This window comes from Osmerus mordax, chromosome 17 (genome assembly GCF_038355195.1).
Source record: "Osmerus mordax isolate fOsmMor3 chromosome 17, fOsmMor3.pri, whole genome shotgun sequence".
Classification (NCBI taxonomy): Eukaryota; Metazoa; Chordata; class Actinopteri; order Osmeriformes; family Osmeridae; genus Osmerus; species Osmerus mordax.
This window is the reverse complement of record NC_090066.1, coordinates 15,160,034-15,177,556: the sequence shown is the minus strand read 5'-3', so window position 1 is coordinate 15,177,556 and position 17,523 is coordinate 15,160,034. Positions and strand designations below refer to the sequence as shown.

Sequence of the window (17,523 nt, the reverse complement as noted above, 5' to 3'; positions counted from 1 at the left end):
GGTCTTGTCTATGTATTAAAGCAATAATTATATCAAATAAAAACATTCTAAATAGTACATTCTTTATATGGCCACATATTAAAACACTTTAGACACTTTTCAGTCCTCCTCATATTAAAGCAATAATGATAAGGTGGCAAGGTGCTCAGTGTTTCCTAGTTGGATATGGCAAAGTATCGTACCAAAGGCTCAAAATGATCGTATTTGGAGGATTTATCATGCATCTGGCAACACTGAGAAGGCGGTCGACCAATGACAGTTCTCTCTACAGTCATCGCTCGCGCAAGAAGGGAGATACCCTTTCCAAAACTTGTAAGGGCGTAATAACTAGTTTGTGAAAGACCCAGAGAAACACAAATATCCGACGCGGCAAAATCCCGGACGATTTTGGAATCCCTGCCGGACGCATTTTTTAGGTCTCCAAAAGAGGACATGTCCGGGAAAAAGAGGACGTCTGGTCACCCTATTTAATGTGACATTACTTACTGTACATGCAAGTCTTGAAATGCTTAAATGTATGATGCTGCTATTACACCACGGCATGATACGATACTTGCTGTACAACAGTCTTACCAGCACATCCATCATGGTTCGTACAGATACTGTATAATGAAATTCCAGGACTTTCAAGGACTTTTCAAGCACTATTTTGGGGGGTTTCAAGGACTACAATCAGAGATCTCCTTTATCAAACATACACTATTTACTTTAAACTAATTCTTATTAAAGCTACAAATGCTATTCTTTGATTAACATTAATGAGACGGACAGCAGTGAAGTCGGAGCAAATTTACAAATGTGCTTATTTTATCAATAAAATAAGCACATTTTCAGCCACTACACTGCCCATTTCTCGTCAAATTTTAATTCAGATGTTGATTTACATGTACTGTTTAGCTGAAATATGAATTGTAAACTTACAGCAATGGCGGTCAAAGGATTCTGTTCCGTCTTGTTGGTCACGGCAACCCCACCCCCGTCCCTGACGCAAGAGGTTCTTAATACGGACCAATCACAGCCAAGGGGTATCCGTAAAATGACGGACGGACAGTCAGGAAAATCAGGAGGTGCACGTAGAGCTCTTCGAGGGGCTCGGAGAGGGCACGGAGAGGGAGTTCCTCGTCGGAGAGGGCGTTCCCTGTGTCCGTCTCCGTAAAAACGGAGAAGTATGAATCGGCCTTAAGGCATTTAGTTACTTTTGCGTTACATTAAGAAAAGTCTTTTATTTCTAAGACAATTCACCTTGGTCACTTATGCCCAGAAGGCACATTTAATGGGTTGACCTCAGCAATAGCACATATTGTACTGAATATTCAGTGTCACTCGCATATAACATGATCAATCCTCATTATACAGTAATACGGATCAAGGTAATAATCCACCATAACGAAAAGCAATATTTGCATTAAGTTCTTGAATCAAGAAACTCTTTAATCAACAAATAATGTTGTAAAAAAGGCAGAAGTCTAGTAGTTAGCTAGCTCTACAATTTACCAGGGCTAGGTTTGAATCTAGGCACAAAACGAAGCTAAGCTATAGCTAGGTATATGGTAGCAAAATGGTGTTCACTTATGTACTGAACCAGACTATTTTACTTACTGTAATATAATCCTAAACCTAAACCACTGAACGATACAGCAACACATCACACAAGCTTGAGTTCAATACATTATTTGATGTGACATTACGTAGGCCTGTACATGCAAGTCTTAAATAACTATTTAGCTGGTCGGCTCCATGACGCTGGGTAAATTGGGCTTGTGAGACTGCTCACCAAAAGAACGAAGGGGAACCCACCTGTCTAGCAGATTAAGACATTTTCGTAGGTACCTAGCGAAAAGTAGCCTTAACTTTCCTAGACTTTTAGCTACATGCTGAGGGCTCGCGACCAAAAGACTAAATTAAGTAACGCGTTACTTGTTTGAACAAGGAACTAGTAACGGATTCATTCAATTAAATAAGTAACGCGTTAAGTTACTCGTTACTTAACAAAAGTAGTCTGACTACTGTACCCGACACTTACACCCAACACTGCTTGTCATTAATATTACTGTTTAAGGGTTTTCCAGGACTTAAATTTTAAAAAGTCAAATTCAAGTACTTTAAGGACTTTGGACGAACCCTGATCTATGCACGTCGTATCTATGCGTCGTTGCTAACGTTGGGAGTCAGATGGCTGAGCGGTTAGGGAATCTGGCTATTAATCAGAAGGTTGCTGGTTCGATTCCAGACAGTGAAAAATTACGTTGAGTCCTTGGGCAAGGCACTTCACCCTACTTGTTTCGGGGGAATGTCCCTGTACTTACTGTAAGTCGCTCTGGATAAGAGCGTCTGCTAAATGTAATGTAACGTTGGGACGTTAGGCTAGCACTGAGTTCCCTTTGTGCACACAAGGCACTTTTTGCCACAAAAACTTAATTTCAGCCTAAATTGTGCAATGGTACGGAAATCCCAATAGAATCGGGACCAAGACGAACATTTTGACACTGACGTTGTCTATGTAGTCCAAATATTGAGGGATCCTTAGCGCTGGGAAAATAATAATAATAAATAATATGTGAGAGAACTGGGTGTGCTCGCCGAAGGTTTGACAACACACAATTATAAAGCATCAATGTGCTGTTCTTTAGGTCTCAACATTTCTCAAAGTTGTAGGGTAAGTAATTAACAAAGCCGTAAATTATTGTAACTGTAAGCAAGCTAAATGTGTAAACAATCTATTGACTGTCCATGGCACAACATTATACTAAAATATATGGCTTGCCTCGCAGCCACATCTAATCAGAGATTCAACAAAATTACTGACAAAGATTTGCAAATAGGGCAACCAAACAAAGCTGAACTTGGATCATGTGAGACTTTGGCAGGCATTTGATGCACGACACTTTTGGCAGAGATTTGACTCTCGGCTCAAAATCAAGCCAAAGGGTTTGCTATTGTAAAACAGCTCCGGAAATGTGAAACACGTTCCGCAAATGTAAAACCATTTCCACAAATGTAAATGACTTTCCACAAATGTAAGTCAAGTTCCATTAATGTGAAACGGGTTCCACAAATGTCGATCACAGTCTAGGCTACACCCGTGATGTAGCAATGTATGTGTTGTACCCAGACTGTTAAAGGAGTGACAGCGGGAGTTGTAAGCGTCTTTAGCCTGAAGCGCACCACTGAGTCAGAGACTTAGAATGATTAATTTGCTAGATAATTTTAAAGCATATTTCACACAATTTAACACAAAAGCTAAGCACATTTAAGATGTGGTAGCCACACTTAATGCGAAAGATAAGGGTCCGTGTAGGTCGATTAGTGATTTGTTGTCTCGTGTTTTGTAAATCCATTAGGCTATTTTGTTATTCCAAAAAAACATAATGAAAACGGAGCATTTTTCCTTAAAAATGGTTCTGGTTATTTACACCTAAAATGGATGAAACGGTAATACAACCCAATTTACACATTTTTGAGGGTACATTCTTGAGCATGAAAAATACAAACAAACACTAGAAGCACCGAGCGGGGGTCATTTGGGTCCATTGAAGAGAAACAATTTGACCTGGTTTCTTGACTTTTCCTAGATGTGCGTTTTATCACCCAGTATTTTTTTTTACTTTCAAAATCACACCGGGGAAAGCTAATTAAAGTTTTTAATTTTGCTTGTGTTTTGGTTTAATTCCGCATACGAGAATTATTAGCTTCACATGGACGTTTGTGTGTTGACAGGTAACGCAATTCTTATGTCATGTAACGCAATTATTATTGCCACGGCAAAAAAGCGCGGTTTTATTTCCGAAAAATACGGTAATCAACTGTAACTTGATGACTCAAGCCTACTCCTCGGTCGGTTGTTGAAACGAGCCTCAGCAAGCATAGGATAAGAACATTATTTCTACCACTTTAGCCTCCTCAGTTGATTTCTTGGGGCATGGATATAGCAACCCTCAAATGGCATACAACAGGAACAATGTTCTTATGAATTTAGCCACCTCGGTCAGTTGTCGGTGTCTTTCGTGAACGTGATACAGAATATACAAGACAATTTTACAGCATTGCATAGCACAAAGGAAAAAATACTAACGTTAAAGGTCCCATGACATGAAAACTTCACTTTAGGAGGTTATTTAACAATAATATGAGTTCTCCTAGTCTGCCTTTGGTCCCCCAGTGGCTAGAAATTTTTATAGGTATAAACCAAGCCCTGGGTATTCTTCTCCGCCTTTGAGAAAATGAAAGCTCAAACGCTCGGTTTAGAAAATCCTCTCCTTGTGATGTCACAAGGAGGAAGGTTACCTCCCCTTTCTCTGGCCCACCCATGAGAATCTGAGCTACGACCATGCCAGTGCAATATCATTTTTTTCCTCAAGAGACATCATGGCTTGCAAACGAACGAAGCATAACAGTTGCTCAGTGTTTGGATGTACAAATGAAAACAAGTCTTTTTACAATTCCTTCATCCGAGCCTCTGAAGAACCAGTGTCTTAATTTTATTTTCTGATGTGCAGACACAATTTCCCAAAGTTTTGTATGTCTGCGCCAAACATTTCAGCCACGAGTCTTTCCTCAACTTGGGCCAATACAAAGCGGGCCTTGCTGACCGTCTAAAATTACATTCTGGATCAGTACCAACTCCTTGGTCCGGCTACCAACCTCGGATAAGTAAGTCAACTAATGCTCATTTTGTTGCTTTACTGTATATGGTTACCTAACTTGCTACCTTTCATCATGTCAGAATGTCACCTTCAGAAAGTGGCTGTAAAATTAGCTCTGCAGCTAACAGCTAACAGCTCAGCTACTGTCGCTAATGTAAAGGTAAATAGCATAAAGTATGTGTGTGAATACACACACTGTAATGCGAGTGTTGTACACTTCTTTGTTATTTGGATAACCGTTCTGCTGTTGGTGTTATGGTGCGCGAGATATCCGCCTTTCCCCCCATTGAAATGACTATTAGTGTGCACCTCTGCAAACCAGGGTGATCAGATGAGAATGGGCAAATTCGAGGCATCTTACAGCAACTGGGCTACGAGCCATTGCGATACATCCACTGTAAACATTAGTGCATGGTGCTCCTCCTCCTCAATAGCATTTAAAGCAACAGACACCGAAACAGCTTGTTCTGAGGAAAGCTCATTGTGGGACTGCTCGTAGTGGCTGTAATTCTGCACCAAGGCTGAATTTTGGGAAAGAGACTTCAGATACTGTATTAGGGGACCACTAAGGCCTATATAAAAGCATCCAAAAACAGCATGTGACCTTTAATGTAAACATAGCAAACACACAGCAGAACTGTACATGCAGCGCTGTATGGCAAAACAGGCCTACAATTATGACAACTGGATCAACCATTTTAAAATGTTTGAATGCGCCATCCCTAATATTTCATTCATAGAATGTACATTTTTGTCTTACAACTCACCATTGTATTGTAAACTTCTCTCCATCAAGTTCCATAATACCGGGTGGAGTGGACTGAACAGGAACTCTTGCTGCTGTAGAGAGAGAAGTTTTGAGAAGTGAATTGATCAACACATGGATTAAACTAATAGTTTAATCGTTTGAGCTAATAGTGTCTTACTGAGTGTACTTCGTGACTGCCATCTGACTGTAAGTAACCAGAGTTTGTTTCATTCATTTGTGTTTTGCTAATTATTTGCCTCTTTGACAGAGGATAAGGGTATAGCAGCTAAATTGGTCAATAGGTAGCTAGCTAGAGATCGAGTTTCAGGGTACTTGCCGCCGAGTGAGACCCTGGCTTTGTTTACATAATTAGGGCCATTGTAGAATTTGGTTAAATCAGCCCTGACTTCTGTAATCAGATTCAGAGCTAATAGTGTCTTACTGAGTGTACTTCGTGACTGCCATCTGACTGTAAGTAACCAGAGTTTGTTTCATTCATTTGTGTTTTGCTAATTATTTGCCTCTTTGACAGAGGGTAAGGGTATAGCAGCTAAATTGGTCAATAGGTAGCTAGCTAGAGATCGAGTTTCAGGGTACTAGCCGCCGAGTGAGACCCTGGCTTTGTTTACATAATTAGGGCCATTGTAGAATCTGGTTAAATCAGCCCTGACTTCTGTAATCAGATTCAGAGCTAATAGTGTCTTACTGAGTGTACTTCGTGACTGCCATCTGACTGTAAGTAACCAGAGTTTGTTTCATTCATTTGTGTTTTGCTAATTATTTGCCTCTTTGACAGAGGGTAAGGGTATAGCAGCTAAATTGGTCAATAGGTAGCTAGCTAGAGATCGAGTTTCAGGGTACTTGCCGCCGAGTGAGACCCTGGCTTTGTTTACATAATTAGGGCCATTGTAGAATTTGGTTAAATCAGCCCTGACTTCTGTCTGACCCAACTAAATGTCTAAACTCTTTTTCTCCCCTGTCTGAGGCAGAGATCTCTGACCTCATTCTCTCTCATCGCCCCACCTCCTGTCCCCTTGATCCTATACCCTCCCCTCTCTTTCAAACCATCTCCCCCTCCATCATAACTTTTCTTCTCCATGTCCTAAACTCCTCTCTCACCTCTGGCACCTTCCCCTCTGCCTTCAAACAGGCTAGAGTTACCCCTCTACTCAAAAAACCCTCCCTTAACCCTGCCGTTCTCCAGAACTACAGACCGGTATCACTGTTACCCTTCCTTTCAAAAACAATTGAACGTGCTGTATCTAACCAACTGTCTAACTTTCTCTCTCAGAACAACCTGCTTGACCCCAACCAATCGGGCTTCAAGACTGGCCACTCCACAGAGACTGCCCTCCTTTCAGTCACCACTGCCCTCCAGTCTGCCAGAGCGGCTTCCAGGTCATCCGTTATCATTCTGCTGGACCTTTCTGCAGCGTTTGATACGGTTAACCACCAGATCCTGCTCGCCAGACTTTCTGAGATGGGCATCACTGGCACTGCACTCCAGTGGATCTCATCCTACCTGTCGGGAAGATCCTACCAGGTTTCCTGGGGAGGCAAACTGTCGGGCCCTCGCCAGCTCTCCACTGGTGTCCCACAGGGCTCCGTCCTTGGACCCCTCCTCTTCTCTCTGTACACCACCTCACTTGGACCAATCATCACCTCCCATGGCTTCTCCTACCACTGCTACGCTGACGACACGCAGCTGTACCTGTCGTTCCCCCCGACCGATCCGGGGATCTCAGCTAGGATTGAGGCCTGCCTCATAGACATCTCCGCCTGGATGACCGAGCACCACCTCCAGCTGAACCTCGCCAAAACAGAACTTCTCATCATCCCGGCTAAACCCTCCATCTCCCACGATCTCTCAATCACCCTGGGATCTGCGACGGTGACCCCTTCATCCTCTGCCAGGAACCTTGGGGTTACCATGGACGACGAGCTCTCCCTCACGGCCCACATTGCTGCGGTCTCCCGGTCGTGTAGATTCACCCTCTACAACATCCGGAAGATCAGGAGATACCTGTCTGAGCACTCCACCCAGCTGCTAGTCCAAGCACTCGTCCTCTCCAAGTTGGACTATTGCAACTCTCTGCTCGCTGGTCTCCCAGCATGTGCAACCCGCCCTCTTCAGAGGATTCAGAACGCGGCGGCCCGCCTGGTCTACAATCTACCCAGACGCTCCCATGTTACCCCGCTCCTCATCTCTCTCCACTGGCTACCTATCATGGCCCGTATCAGATTCAAGACCCTGGTATTGACCTTCCGAGCAGTGAACGGGACTGCACCCGTCTACATCAAGTCTCTCCTGCAGCCTTACACCCCCACCCGCCACCTACGGTCTTCTTCAGACAACCGCCTGGTGGTCCCACCGCTCAAGACCGCCCGGTCCCAACACAAGCTCTTCTCCTGTCTGGCCCCCCAGTGGTGGAATCAACTCCCCACCTCCATCAGAGACACTGACTGTCTCTCCACCTTCAAGAAAAGGCTCAAGACGCACTTGTTCCGGGAGTACAACGGTATTTAGGAACGGTTCGCTTGACCCGATGTTAGTTTCCTCAAGGATCACAATGACTCTTGCTTAGAGACTTGTTGCTCTTGTGGTTAGTGGTAACTGATTTAAATGTTTTGGTTCTCGCTGTGATATATTGTTTTATTACTGTTGCTTGCTTTTTTTTTTTTTTTTTTTTTTTTTCACAGGTACACTTGCACTTATAGCTGTTCATGTTGTTTGGTTGTGACTTGTTTAACTACATGCTCTTATGGTTCTGCCCTTTGGCACTTACTTTGGTTGTTCACAATGTGTGCTTCATGTTTTGGCTACTCGCGATGTTTTTTGGCTATCTTGTTGTTATGATCAGTGACCTATGCACTTTGTAAAGCTCTCTCTTGGAAGTCGCTTTGGATAAAAGCGTCTGCTAAATGAATAAATGTAAATGTAAATGTAAACCAAAGTTTTTTTTTCCCCAAAGATTCAGATAAATGCTGGAATGTTCATATTAAATGCTCAAAAGCGATGTTGCTAGTAAATACAAACTGTTTAGACTGTTACTGTAGAACTACGCACTTCTGAACCTTGATTTTATACTGGACTTTATGTGCACAATTTTTACGTCGCTTTGCATAAAAGTGTCTGCTAAATGAATAAAATGCAAATGTAATGTAATATATTGAATATTCAAAATCCATCCTTAAAGTGGAACTGAACTGATTTATGAAGTACGGCTCATATTATTATTAAAATAAGATCACAAAACTATCTGACAACTAAAAGAGCAAAATGTTCCATTTGTTATTAAAAACGTTTTAAACTTTACCACAGGGTGCGGCCATCTTTGAATCGTCATGTCTGTGACGTCACGAGAATGGTTAGGTACTGTGACTGACAGCTGCTAGCAGTCATCAAGATTGACATTGACAGATTGTCAGGGAGAACAGAGGTAGAAACGGCTTCAAACGAACCAGCTAAAACAAGGTTCAAAGTAGGATCTTATTGTATAGCCCCAGGTTGTACAAACACATTTTACAGGACAGAAGTCATTCACTACTATGTCCTACCCAAGCAGCAACCGGTTTTACGAAAATGGCTTGTAGTTATAACGTGCCAAAGCCCACCAGTTGCCCCCGGATTCAGAGTTTGCAGTGATCACTTTACAGAAGTGGATTATATTTTTAAACCTCTTAAATACGCTTATGTTACATACACACACTGGCGTTTTTTGACATAGCTAGCTCTAGCTCCTTTATTCACAGATTGTAGCCGAATAACACACTCCGTGCTCCGTAATGTTTCCTACACTGTAGTATGTTATGTTTAACCTAGCGAACAGGTTATCAACTCAACCAGTGAGCATGTTTCACACAACTTGAAGGTTACTAGTAACTGAAATTTACCAGCTATTTATAGGGCGTTCCAAACTTTCAAGTTCAAGTCTTTTATTGTCAGATGCACAGAACAACACAGGGTCAGACCGAGCACTGAAATTCTTAGGACATGACAACGCAAGGCAACCTGGCATAGCATGACATATCTACTCAGATCATGGTTATCAAATACTTTATCCATACTAGTATAAAAAGGTATTACTATTCATAATTGTTGGCTCTAACGCAAGCAGGGTTTTTACACCTTTTCCAAAGTCAAATTCAAGCATTTTCAAAGTGCATTTTTTAAAAACCTTTTTCAGCACCTTACAACCGTGGCAAATTACATGTTTTAATTTGTGGTGGGCATAGATAATTTTTTTTTAGATTAATCTCACTGTAATCTTGGCGTTAATCTAGATTAATCTAGATTGAAATGGCTCATTTGAATTCCGCCGAAGGCATTCAGAATATGTGTGCTACCCAAATAATGACTAAAAGTAAGTCTTTGAGAACGGGTTTCTCAAGCCAGGTGGCGCATTAGACCAGGAGTTCATCTCCTGTTTCCAAAATGCATCACAAACTGCTTGAGAAAGCTGTTCTACTATGATAATTGGTGATGAAAATAAATTATGTTCAATAACATGTACTTGTGTTTATTAACGGTTTATTAGATTAGTTAGCTTGGCTGATAGAGCTGTGCTGACGAGCTTGCCTCTGTTGCACTCAAACATTGTAGTTTGACGACGACTCTTCCACTGCGCTACATCAGTGCTTGGCCCGGCATCTTCCGCATTAGCTAAGGGATGCTTTGCGTTTAGGTGGTATTTGAGACTCAAAGAACTCCTACAGTAAACTAATTCCGCATAGCACAAGGTGCAAACAACCTTAGTCTTGTCGAGGTTTCCATTGGGAAGCTTCTTAAAAATAAATTTTCCCTGACGCAAACCAGGTGGCTTCATAGCTGCATCCATGTTAGCACGTCACGTTTGATGTGATAATTTCATACACAAGGCATACACACAGGTTCGAAGACTCGTTCTCGCCCCCTACAGTGCAATTCGGCTAGGTATACATCCTCGCTAAAATATCAAGGTGAAAGTCATCATAGCTTGCGTAGTATAGACCCAGCTCCCAACCCAACTTTAAGAATAGATTAACGGCGATATTTTTTTTATCGCCCAATAACAGTCTCACGTTAACGCGCTCTACTAGTTTTCATACATACTTCATCACATTAAATCAGATGTTATAGTGTTATTAAAAACATGATAGCATTCTACAGAGGGTGACAAATTAAATTGTTGTTGATCATTTCTCTTGATATTGTAATAATGATTATTAATGTTGAATAATAGAATACATAAGAACGTTTCTGTGTGTGATGAAAGGGAAAGTTAAGAGGTTAAAAGTTTAGAGAATGTCCCCAAAGACTGTTTTCTGACAAACACTTGTGCAATATATCCATCTGTGGCACCATTCAAAAAGTAGGTTATCCCTCAATCTCTTCAGGTATGTCAAGTGCATTGGTAAGGCTGGCTGTCAAATTTTTAAGGCATGTTAAATATGAAGCTATTGGAGTTCATCCTACACTGTTCCAATTGCAACATATCTTCACTGTGTTGGTAAGGGCTGTGATCTCTCCCATCCTCTCAACAACTACCCAGGTAGTTATGCCATAGCATGACACAACTATCCTTGGGGCCAGTTGCACAAAAATAGACCTAGTCTTAGACTTAAATGTAACTTTAAGTCCGACTTGCCATAGACACTTCAATTTACCTGTTGCATAAAGATGCACTATTAGTGACTAAAGTAAAACTGACTAAGATAGCCTGTTGCGCTTTGCATTATGGGTAAAATAAGAAAAAAAGATGGCGGACAAAAGGCGACACAATGACGAAAGATTGATACATTTAAACCTGATGAAAACCTATATCTGTTGGAGGAATACAATATTGAAAAAGCTGTAATTGAAAAATTGTGTATGCGTTTTTAAGCTTATTAACTTACAGTTAGGTCCATAAGTATTTGGACATTGACACAATTTTCATCATTTTGGCTCTGTATACCACCACAATGGATTTGAAATGAAACAATCAAGATGTGCTTTAAGTGCAGACTTTTAGCTTTAATTTCAGGGTATTTACATCCAAATCAGGTGAACGGTGTAGGAATTACAATACATTTTATATGTGCCCCCCCCCTTTTTAAGGGACCAAAAGTAATTGGACAATTGGCTGCTCAGCTGTTCCATGGCCAGGTGTATGTTATTCCCTCATAAAGGGAGTTCGTTATTTCATTGACAAGGAGCAGATAAATGGTCTAGAGTTCATTTCAAGTATGGTATTTGTGTTTGGAATCTGTTGCTGTCAACTCTCAATATGAAGTCCAAAGAGCTGTCACCATCAGTGAAGCAAGCCATCGTTAGGCTGAAAAATCTAAACAAACCTATCAGAGAGATAGCAAAAACATTAGGTGTGGCCAAATCAACTGTTTGGTACATTCTTAAAACAACACCAGCAACACCAAAAGACCCGGAAGACCACGGAAAACAACTGTGGTGGATGACAGAATAATTCTTTCCCTGGTGAAGAAAAACCCCTTCACAACAGTTGGCCAGATCAAGAACACTCTCCAGGAGGTAGGCGTATCTGTGTCAAAGTCAACAATTAAGAGAAGACTTCACCAGAGTAAATACAGAGGGTTCACCACAAGATGTAAACCATTGGTGAGTCTCAAAAACAGGAAGACCAGATTAGAGTTTGCCAAAAAACATCTAAAGAGCCTGTACAGTTCTGGAACAACATCCTATGGACAGATGAGACCAAGATCAACTTGTACCAGAATGATGGGAAGAGAAGAGTATGGAGAAGGGAAGGAACTGCTCATGATCCAAAGCATACCACCTCATCAGTGAAGCATGGTGGAGGTAGTGTTATTGTGTGGGCATGTATGGCTGCCAATGGAACTGGTTCCCTTGTATTTATCGATGATGTGACTGCTGACAAAAGCAGTAGGATGAATTCTGAAGTGTTTCGGGCAATATTATCTGCTCAGATTCAGCCAAATGCTTCAGAACTCATAGGACGGCGCTTCACAGTGCAGATGGACAATGACCCGAAGCATACTGCGAAAGCAACCAAAGAGTTTTTTAAGGCAAATCAGTGGAATGTTCTGCAATGGCCAAGTCAATCACCTGACCTAAATCCAATTGAGCATGCATTTCACTTGCTAAAGACAAAACTGAAGGGAAAATGCCCCAAGAACAAGCAGGAACTGAAGACAGTTGCAGTAGAGGCCTGGCAGAGCATCACCAGGGACGAAACCCAGCGTCTGGTGATGTCTATGGGTTCCAGACTTCAGGCTGTCATTGACTGCAAAGGATTTGCAACCAAGTATTAAAAGTGACAATTAGATTTATGATTATGTTAGTTTTTGGTCCCTTAAAAAGGGGGGGCTACAAAAAAGTGTTGTAATTCCTACACCGTTCACCTGATTTGGATGTAAATACCCTGAAATTAAAGCTGAAAGTCTGCACTTAAAGCACATCTTGATTGTTTCATTTCAAATCCATTGTGGTGGTATACAGAGCCAAAATGATGAAAATTGTGTCAATGTCCAAATACTTATCTACTTGTTGTCATCTACTCACTCGTTTCATAAAATGACATTTTAGCAGAAAAGCAGACGCAGTTAAAATTAACAAACTTAACTCCTTTTGTAATAAATTATACTAAGATAATGACGTACTAACAGGTGGTTGGCATAGCAACTAAGCCCTTACCGCAAGGCTTAGCCAGGGGGAGAGGTGGCTAACTTTGCTAACAGACAGGCTTAATTAGACTAGTCGAACCTGACAATTTAAGACAGTCTAAGACTAGTCTTAAACTAAGTTTATGCAACTCACCCCTGGTGACCAAAGCTAACAAACGAGTGGCAAAGTAATACCAGCACTTGACAGGTTTTACCCAACATATCATTAAAACTCTAATATTTTACTGCTTTCAACCAATTACACTTTGAGGTCAGAACTACTCACTGTACAATTATATGTATTATTGATGATACAATAATATGATATACATATACTGTATATATGGTATATACGCAGAGTATTTATCCATCCATCCATCCATCATCTGCCGCTTTTCCAGGGTACGGGTCGCGGGGGCAGCAATCTAAGCAGGGAGGCCCAGACTTCCCTCTCCCCGGCCACTTCCACCAACTCTTCCTGGGGGACCCCGAGGCGTTCCCAGGCCAGCCGAGAGACATAGTCCCTCCAGCGTGTCCTGGGTCTTCCCCGGGGCCTCTTCCCAGTGGGACGTGCCCAGAACACCTCACCAGGGAGGCGTCCAGGAGGCATCCTTATCAGATGCCCGAGCCACCTCAACTGGCCCCTCTCGACACGGAGGAGCAGCGGTTCTACTCTGAGCCCCTCCAGGATGACCGAGCTTCTCACCCTATCTCTAAGGGAGAGCCCGGACACTCTGCGGAGAAAACTAATTTCGGCCGCTTGTATTCGCGATCTCGTTCTTGGAACTGTGGACCAGCTCTACACCCTCGGCAGGGTCCTGGAGGGTGCATGGGAGTTCGCCCAACCAGTCTACCACATGTTTTGTGGATTTGGAAAAGGCGTTCGACCGTGTCCCTCGGGGGCTCATGTAGGGGGTGCTCCGGGAGTACGGGGTACCGGATTCCCTGATCGGGGCTGTCCAGTCCCTGTACGACCGGTGCCAGAGTTTGGTCCGCATTGCCGGCAGTAAGTCGAACCTGTTCCCGGTGAGGGTTGGACTCTGGCAGGGCTGCCCTTTGTCACCGATTCTGTTCATAACTTATATGGACAGAATTTCTAGGCGCAGCCAGGGCGTTGAGGGGGTCCGGTTTGGTGACCTCAGGATCGGGTCGCTGCTTTTTGCGGATGATGTGGTCCTGATGGCTTCATTGGGCCGTGACTTTCAGCTCTCACTGGAGAGGTTCGCGACCGAATGCGAAGCGGCAGAGTATTTATATAATGACTAATTTAAAAAAGCTGTCTTAGCTGCTCCACTATGGTAAACCTTTAGCTAGCAGGGCATATCCCCTTTGACAGTTAGCTAGTCTACACTGCTGAAATGAGGGACAAAATGCAACATTTAGCAGGGGTATACAAAACCTTTCAGCGGAAACACCAACTTTTGCAAGGGAACACATTTATAACCCGGCCTCCTCTTCATGGCTTTGTAATTATGCTACCCCAATAAGAAAATAAAATTGCAAACATTGCAAGTTACCAGGGGTGGTACTTACTCCACTACATTTGAAAGATGGTGTACTTTTGATTCCACTACACTTCTATAAAAGGTTCCCATTCCTCGTTATTTTGAAGCAGAGCTTAGGTTTAATTTAAAATTCTAAAATGCGGTAGGCCATATGCCGTGTTCGTCACAAGAGAAATGTAGCCCGACCATGTAGAGACAGAAATGACATGCCGTGGTGGAAATAAGATAAATAACATAAGACCATTTAGTTTGTTAAGCAAGCTATAGACCTGTTTTATAGGAAAGGTAACCTTAAATGACTTATTTTGTGATCTGGAACCATATTAAATTAAAATTAAAACTTGACCTTCCGGGGGGGGGGGAGGGCGCCACCCTAATATAATGGTAGGGGAAACACTACTGTAATTTTGCATCTGTGTTAAGACGACACATTTGGCACATTTTAAGGTGACAGAAATTGCTGTCTAAACACATCTGTTTTGAATTTCTTAAGACGATTGGACCATCTATGCTTCCAATTGGTTGGCGTCTTATCTTTCCATATTCCACAGATGTGTCCCTTAGAACATGCATACACACTCACACGCAGTATAAATATGTATGAAATTAATTGTTTGTAAAATCTGTTAAATCTTTCACTGTGCTCCTAACTTCTTTTGTGTGCTCTTAAATTCTCATTTAGGAGCACATATACTCCTTGGGGGGAAAAGTTTGCCCTGCTAAGGGCCCCCGGCTCCATCTAAACTCATACCAGGGTCACCCAGCTCCGCACAAACTCATACCAATGGGCAGTCATATATAACTACACCAAGCAAGAAAGCTCTTTAAATTTAAATTGGGGAGTCAGGTGGCTGAGTGGTTAGGGAATCGGGCTGGTAATCAGAAGGTTGCCGGTTTGATTCCCCGCCATGCTTAATTACGTTGTGTCCTTGGGCAAGGCACTTCACCCTACTTGTCTCGGGGGAATGTCCCTGTACTTACTGTAAGTCGCTCTGGATAAGAGCGTCTGCTAAATGACTAAATGTAAATAACTTAAGCAATACCACATACAATGATTTAAACATTTGCAATGTGATCTTGAATTGAATCATTGTCATCACATTTGGCAAACATTTCAAATGGCATTGTGCAAAACTGTGACTTCAGTCAAACTGTATTATTTGTTTGAAGATAAAGGCCATGCAACTTACCAGGCATGGGAGCCCCCTGCATTGGTGCAGGCACCTGCTCCACCAGCTGTGGCCGCACCTCTGCCGTCTGGCTGCTGCCAGCACTCTGGTGCTCCATTATCCTCACTGCCGTCAGGGCATCCGGTCCAAATGTGTGCAGGTCTACTGATACTAATCGCACCAGAAGGTCTGCCAAGGAAGAGAAGGGGATATACAAATGTACTCAAAACACAATCCTTGAGATTAAGTTAAAAGTAGGAAGCCAGCCATCAGGTTGCGAAGTCTTGTTACATCTTGATTAACTAGCAGTACTCCTGCACTGTTTTAGACAAAAAACTACATATAGAGCTTATTATTGGGTGTGCTCAAGCCTTCGGCGAGAGCACAACCATTGTTCTCTCTCATACATATTTATTATTAGGGTTCCTCCGGTAGGAGGATACCTATTGTTTTTGTTAGTATTCTTATTATTATTAGGGTTCCTCCGGTAGGAGGAAACCCTATTATTGTTTTTGTTAGTATTCTTATTATTTTTCCTCTTCTCCGCTAAGTGGCTCAATAGCTCAAAAAGTCCTTGACACGATTTTTTCAAATTTGGCCCAATGATACACCAGGTCACTCACTACTCCCAGACCGCTACTGGCCCATGTACGCCCATAGGTGGCGCTATAAGCCATGCCCAAAGTCTACGTGATTTCCCCAGCGCCCCATTATTAAAAAATGCCTGAAAATTGGTACACATGCCTTATTTCGCATGGGGAACAAAAAAGCCTCAAGGAACCATATTGTCAGACTTATGAATTGTCTTGTACTGTCCTAATTTGGTAAAACCTTCAAAACCCTTCTCCTCATGAACCATAGATGCAATCGACTTGAAATTTGTTACAGATTTGTAGAATACATGTCTTTCTATAGGGTCTAATTGAATAAGGAATGCAATACAAAATGGCTGAAATGTATGTAAATGTCCACATTGCAACAATATCTTTGTGTTAATAAATCAGATATAATTTTGACTGATGATTTTTCAAACGTTAGTGCCTTCAAGTTTACATAATTCTGAAGTACCATATGCAATTTCACCTTGATATGTCAATATATGATTGAATTCAATTGAATGGCTCCACAGCGCGCGCACACTCATCCTGCCCATTGACACACGAGCGAGTTTGGCGAGACGCACACACATACTTTCTGGAAATTATGTTTGTACACATTTTAAGCTAGAATCAATGATTGGGTTAGTGAAAGTACACTACCCTTGAATTGTGGTGAAGGTTTTAGCACTTTTAGACATTTAGATCGTGAGTCTGAAGTGACGGAAAACCGAACTCGAAAAGTAGTGTAGCTCTAGCTTTTTTCCTCTGTGCTTTTAATCAATGAATCATTTTGCATCTCTGCGAATTGTCCATCAAAAAGGTTGAGGAGGGCAGCCTATAGGAGAAAAAGCAATTCCCCACAGACCTGTCGGCTCAGAATTTTGATTTGGGGCGTGAAAGTCTTTGTAATAAGCCTATGCGCCAGGGAGACCGCATAGGCTTAGGCGGCAGCCATGTTTTGGTCGCGTCATGTTCATAAGTTCACCATTTTACAGTTAGGTCTACACGAAAAAGGTTGAGGAGGGAAGCCTTTAGGAGATGTGGAAATTGTGCTTTTAGCAGATGCTCCAATTATTTTTGTGTTTTGTGGACTTGCAATTGGAGTGATATTGCGTCCCGGGGGTACATTGTTTTGACGTTAGGCTCGCCCACTGGCAGTGTGTAAACAATTTTGTATTTCACTCAATTCTACTCCAAAAACGTCAGGGAGGACTGCTTTTTGTAGACAAGGGCCTGCTA

General features: G+C 42.2%; 1 protein-coding gene across 2 annotated transcripts in view; it reads right to left on the bottom strand.

Annotated features, from left to right (window-relative positions):
* The window catches only part of arid2 (AT-rich interactive domain 2), a 70,855-nt gene that overhangs the window by 22,037 nt on the left and 31,295 nt on the right, over positions 1–17,523 (bottom strand). For both annotated transcript variants that reach the window (XR_010878808.1, XM_067254327.1), the window contains exons 11-12: positions 15,707–15,874; positions 5,411–5,483 (exon numbers count right to left, since the gene is read on the bottom strand). Coding sequence is in view for 1 of the 2 variants with exons in the window: in XM_067254327.1 (XP_067110428.1) it covers positions 5,411–5,483; positions 15,707–15,874 (241 nt within the window). In the remaining variant the exon portion in view is untranslated. The remainder of the gene's footprint in view (positions 1–5,410; positions 5,484–15,706; positions 15,875–17,523) is intronic.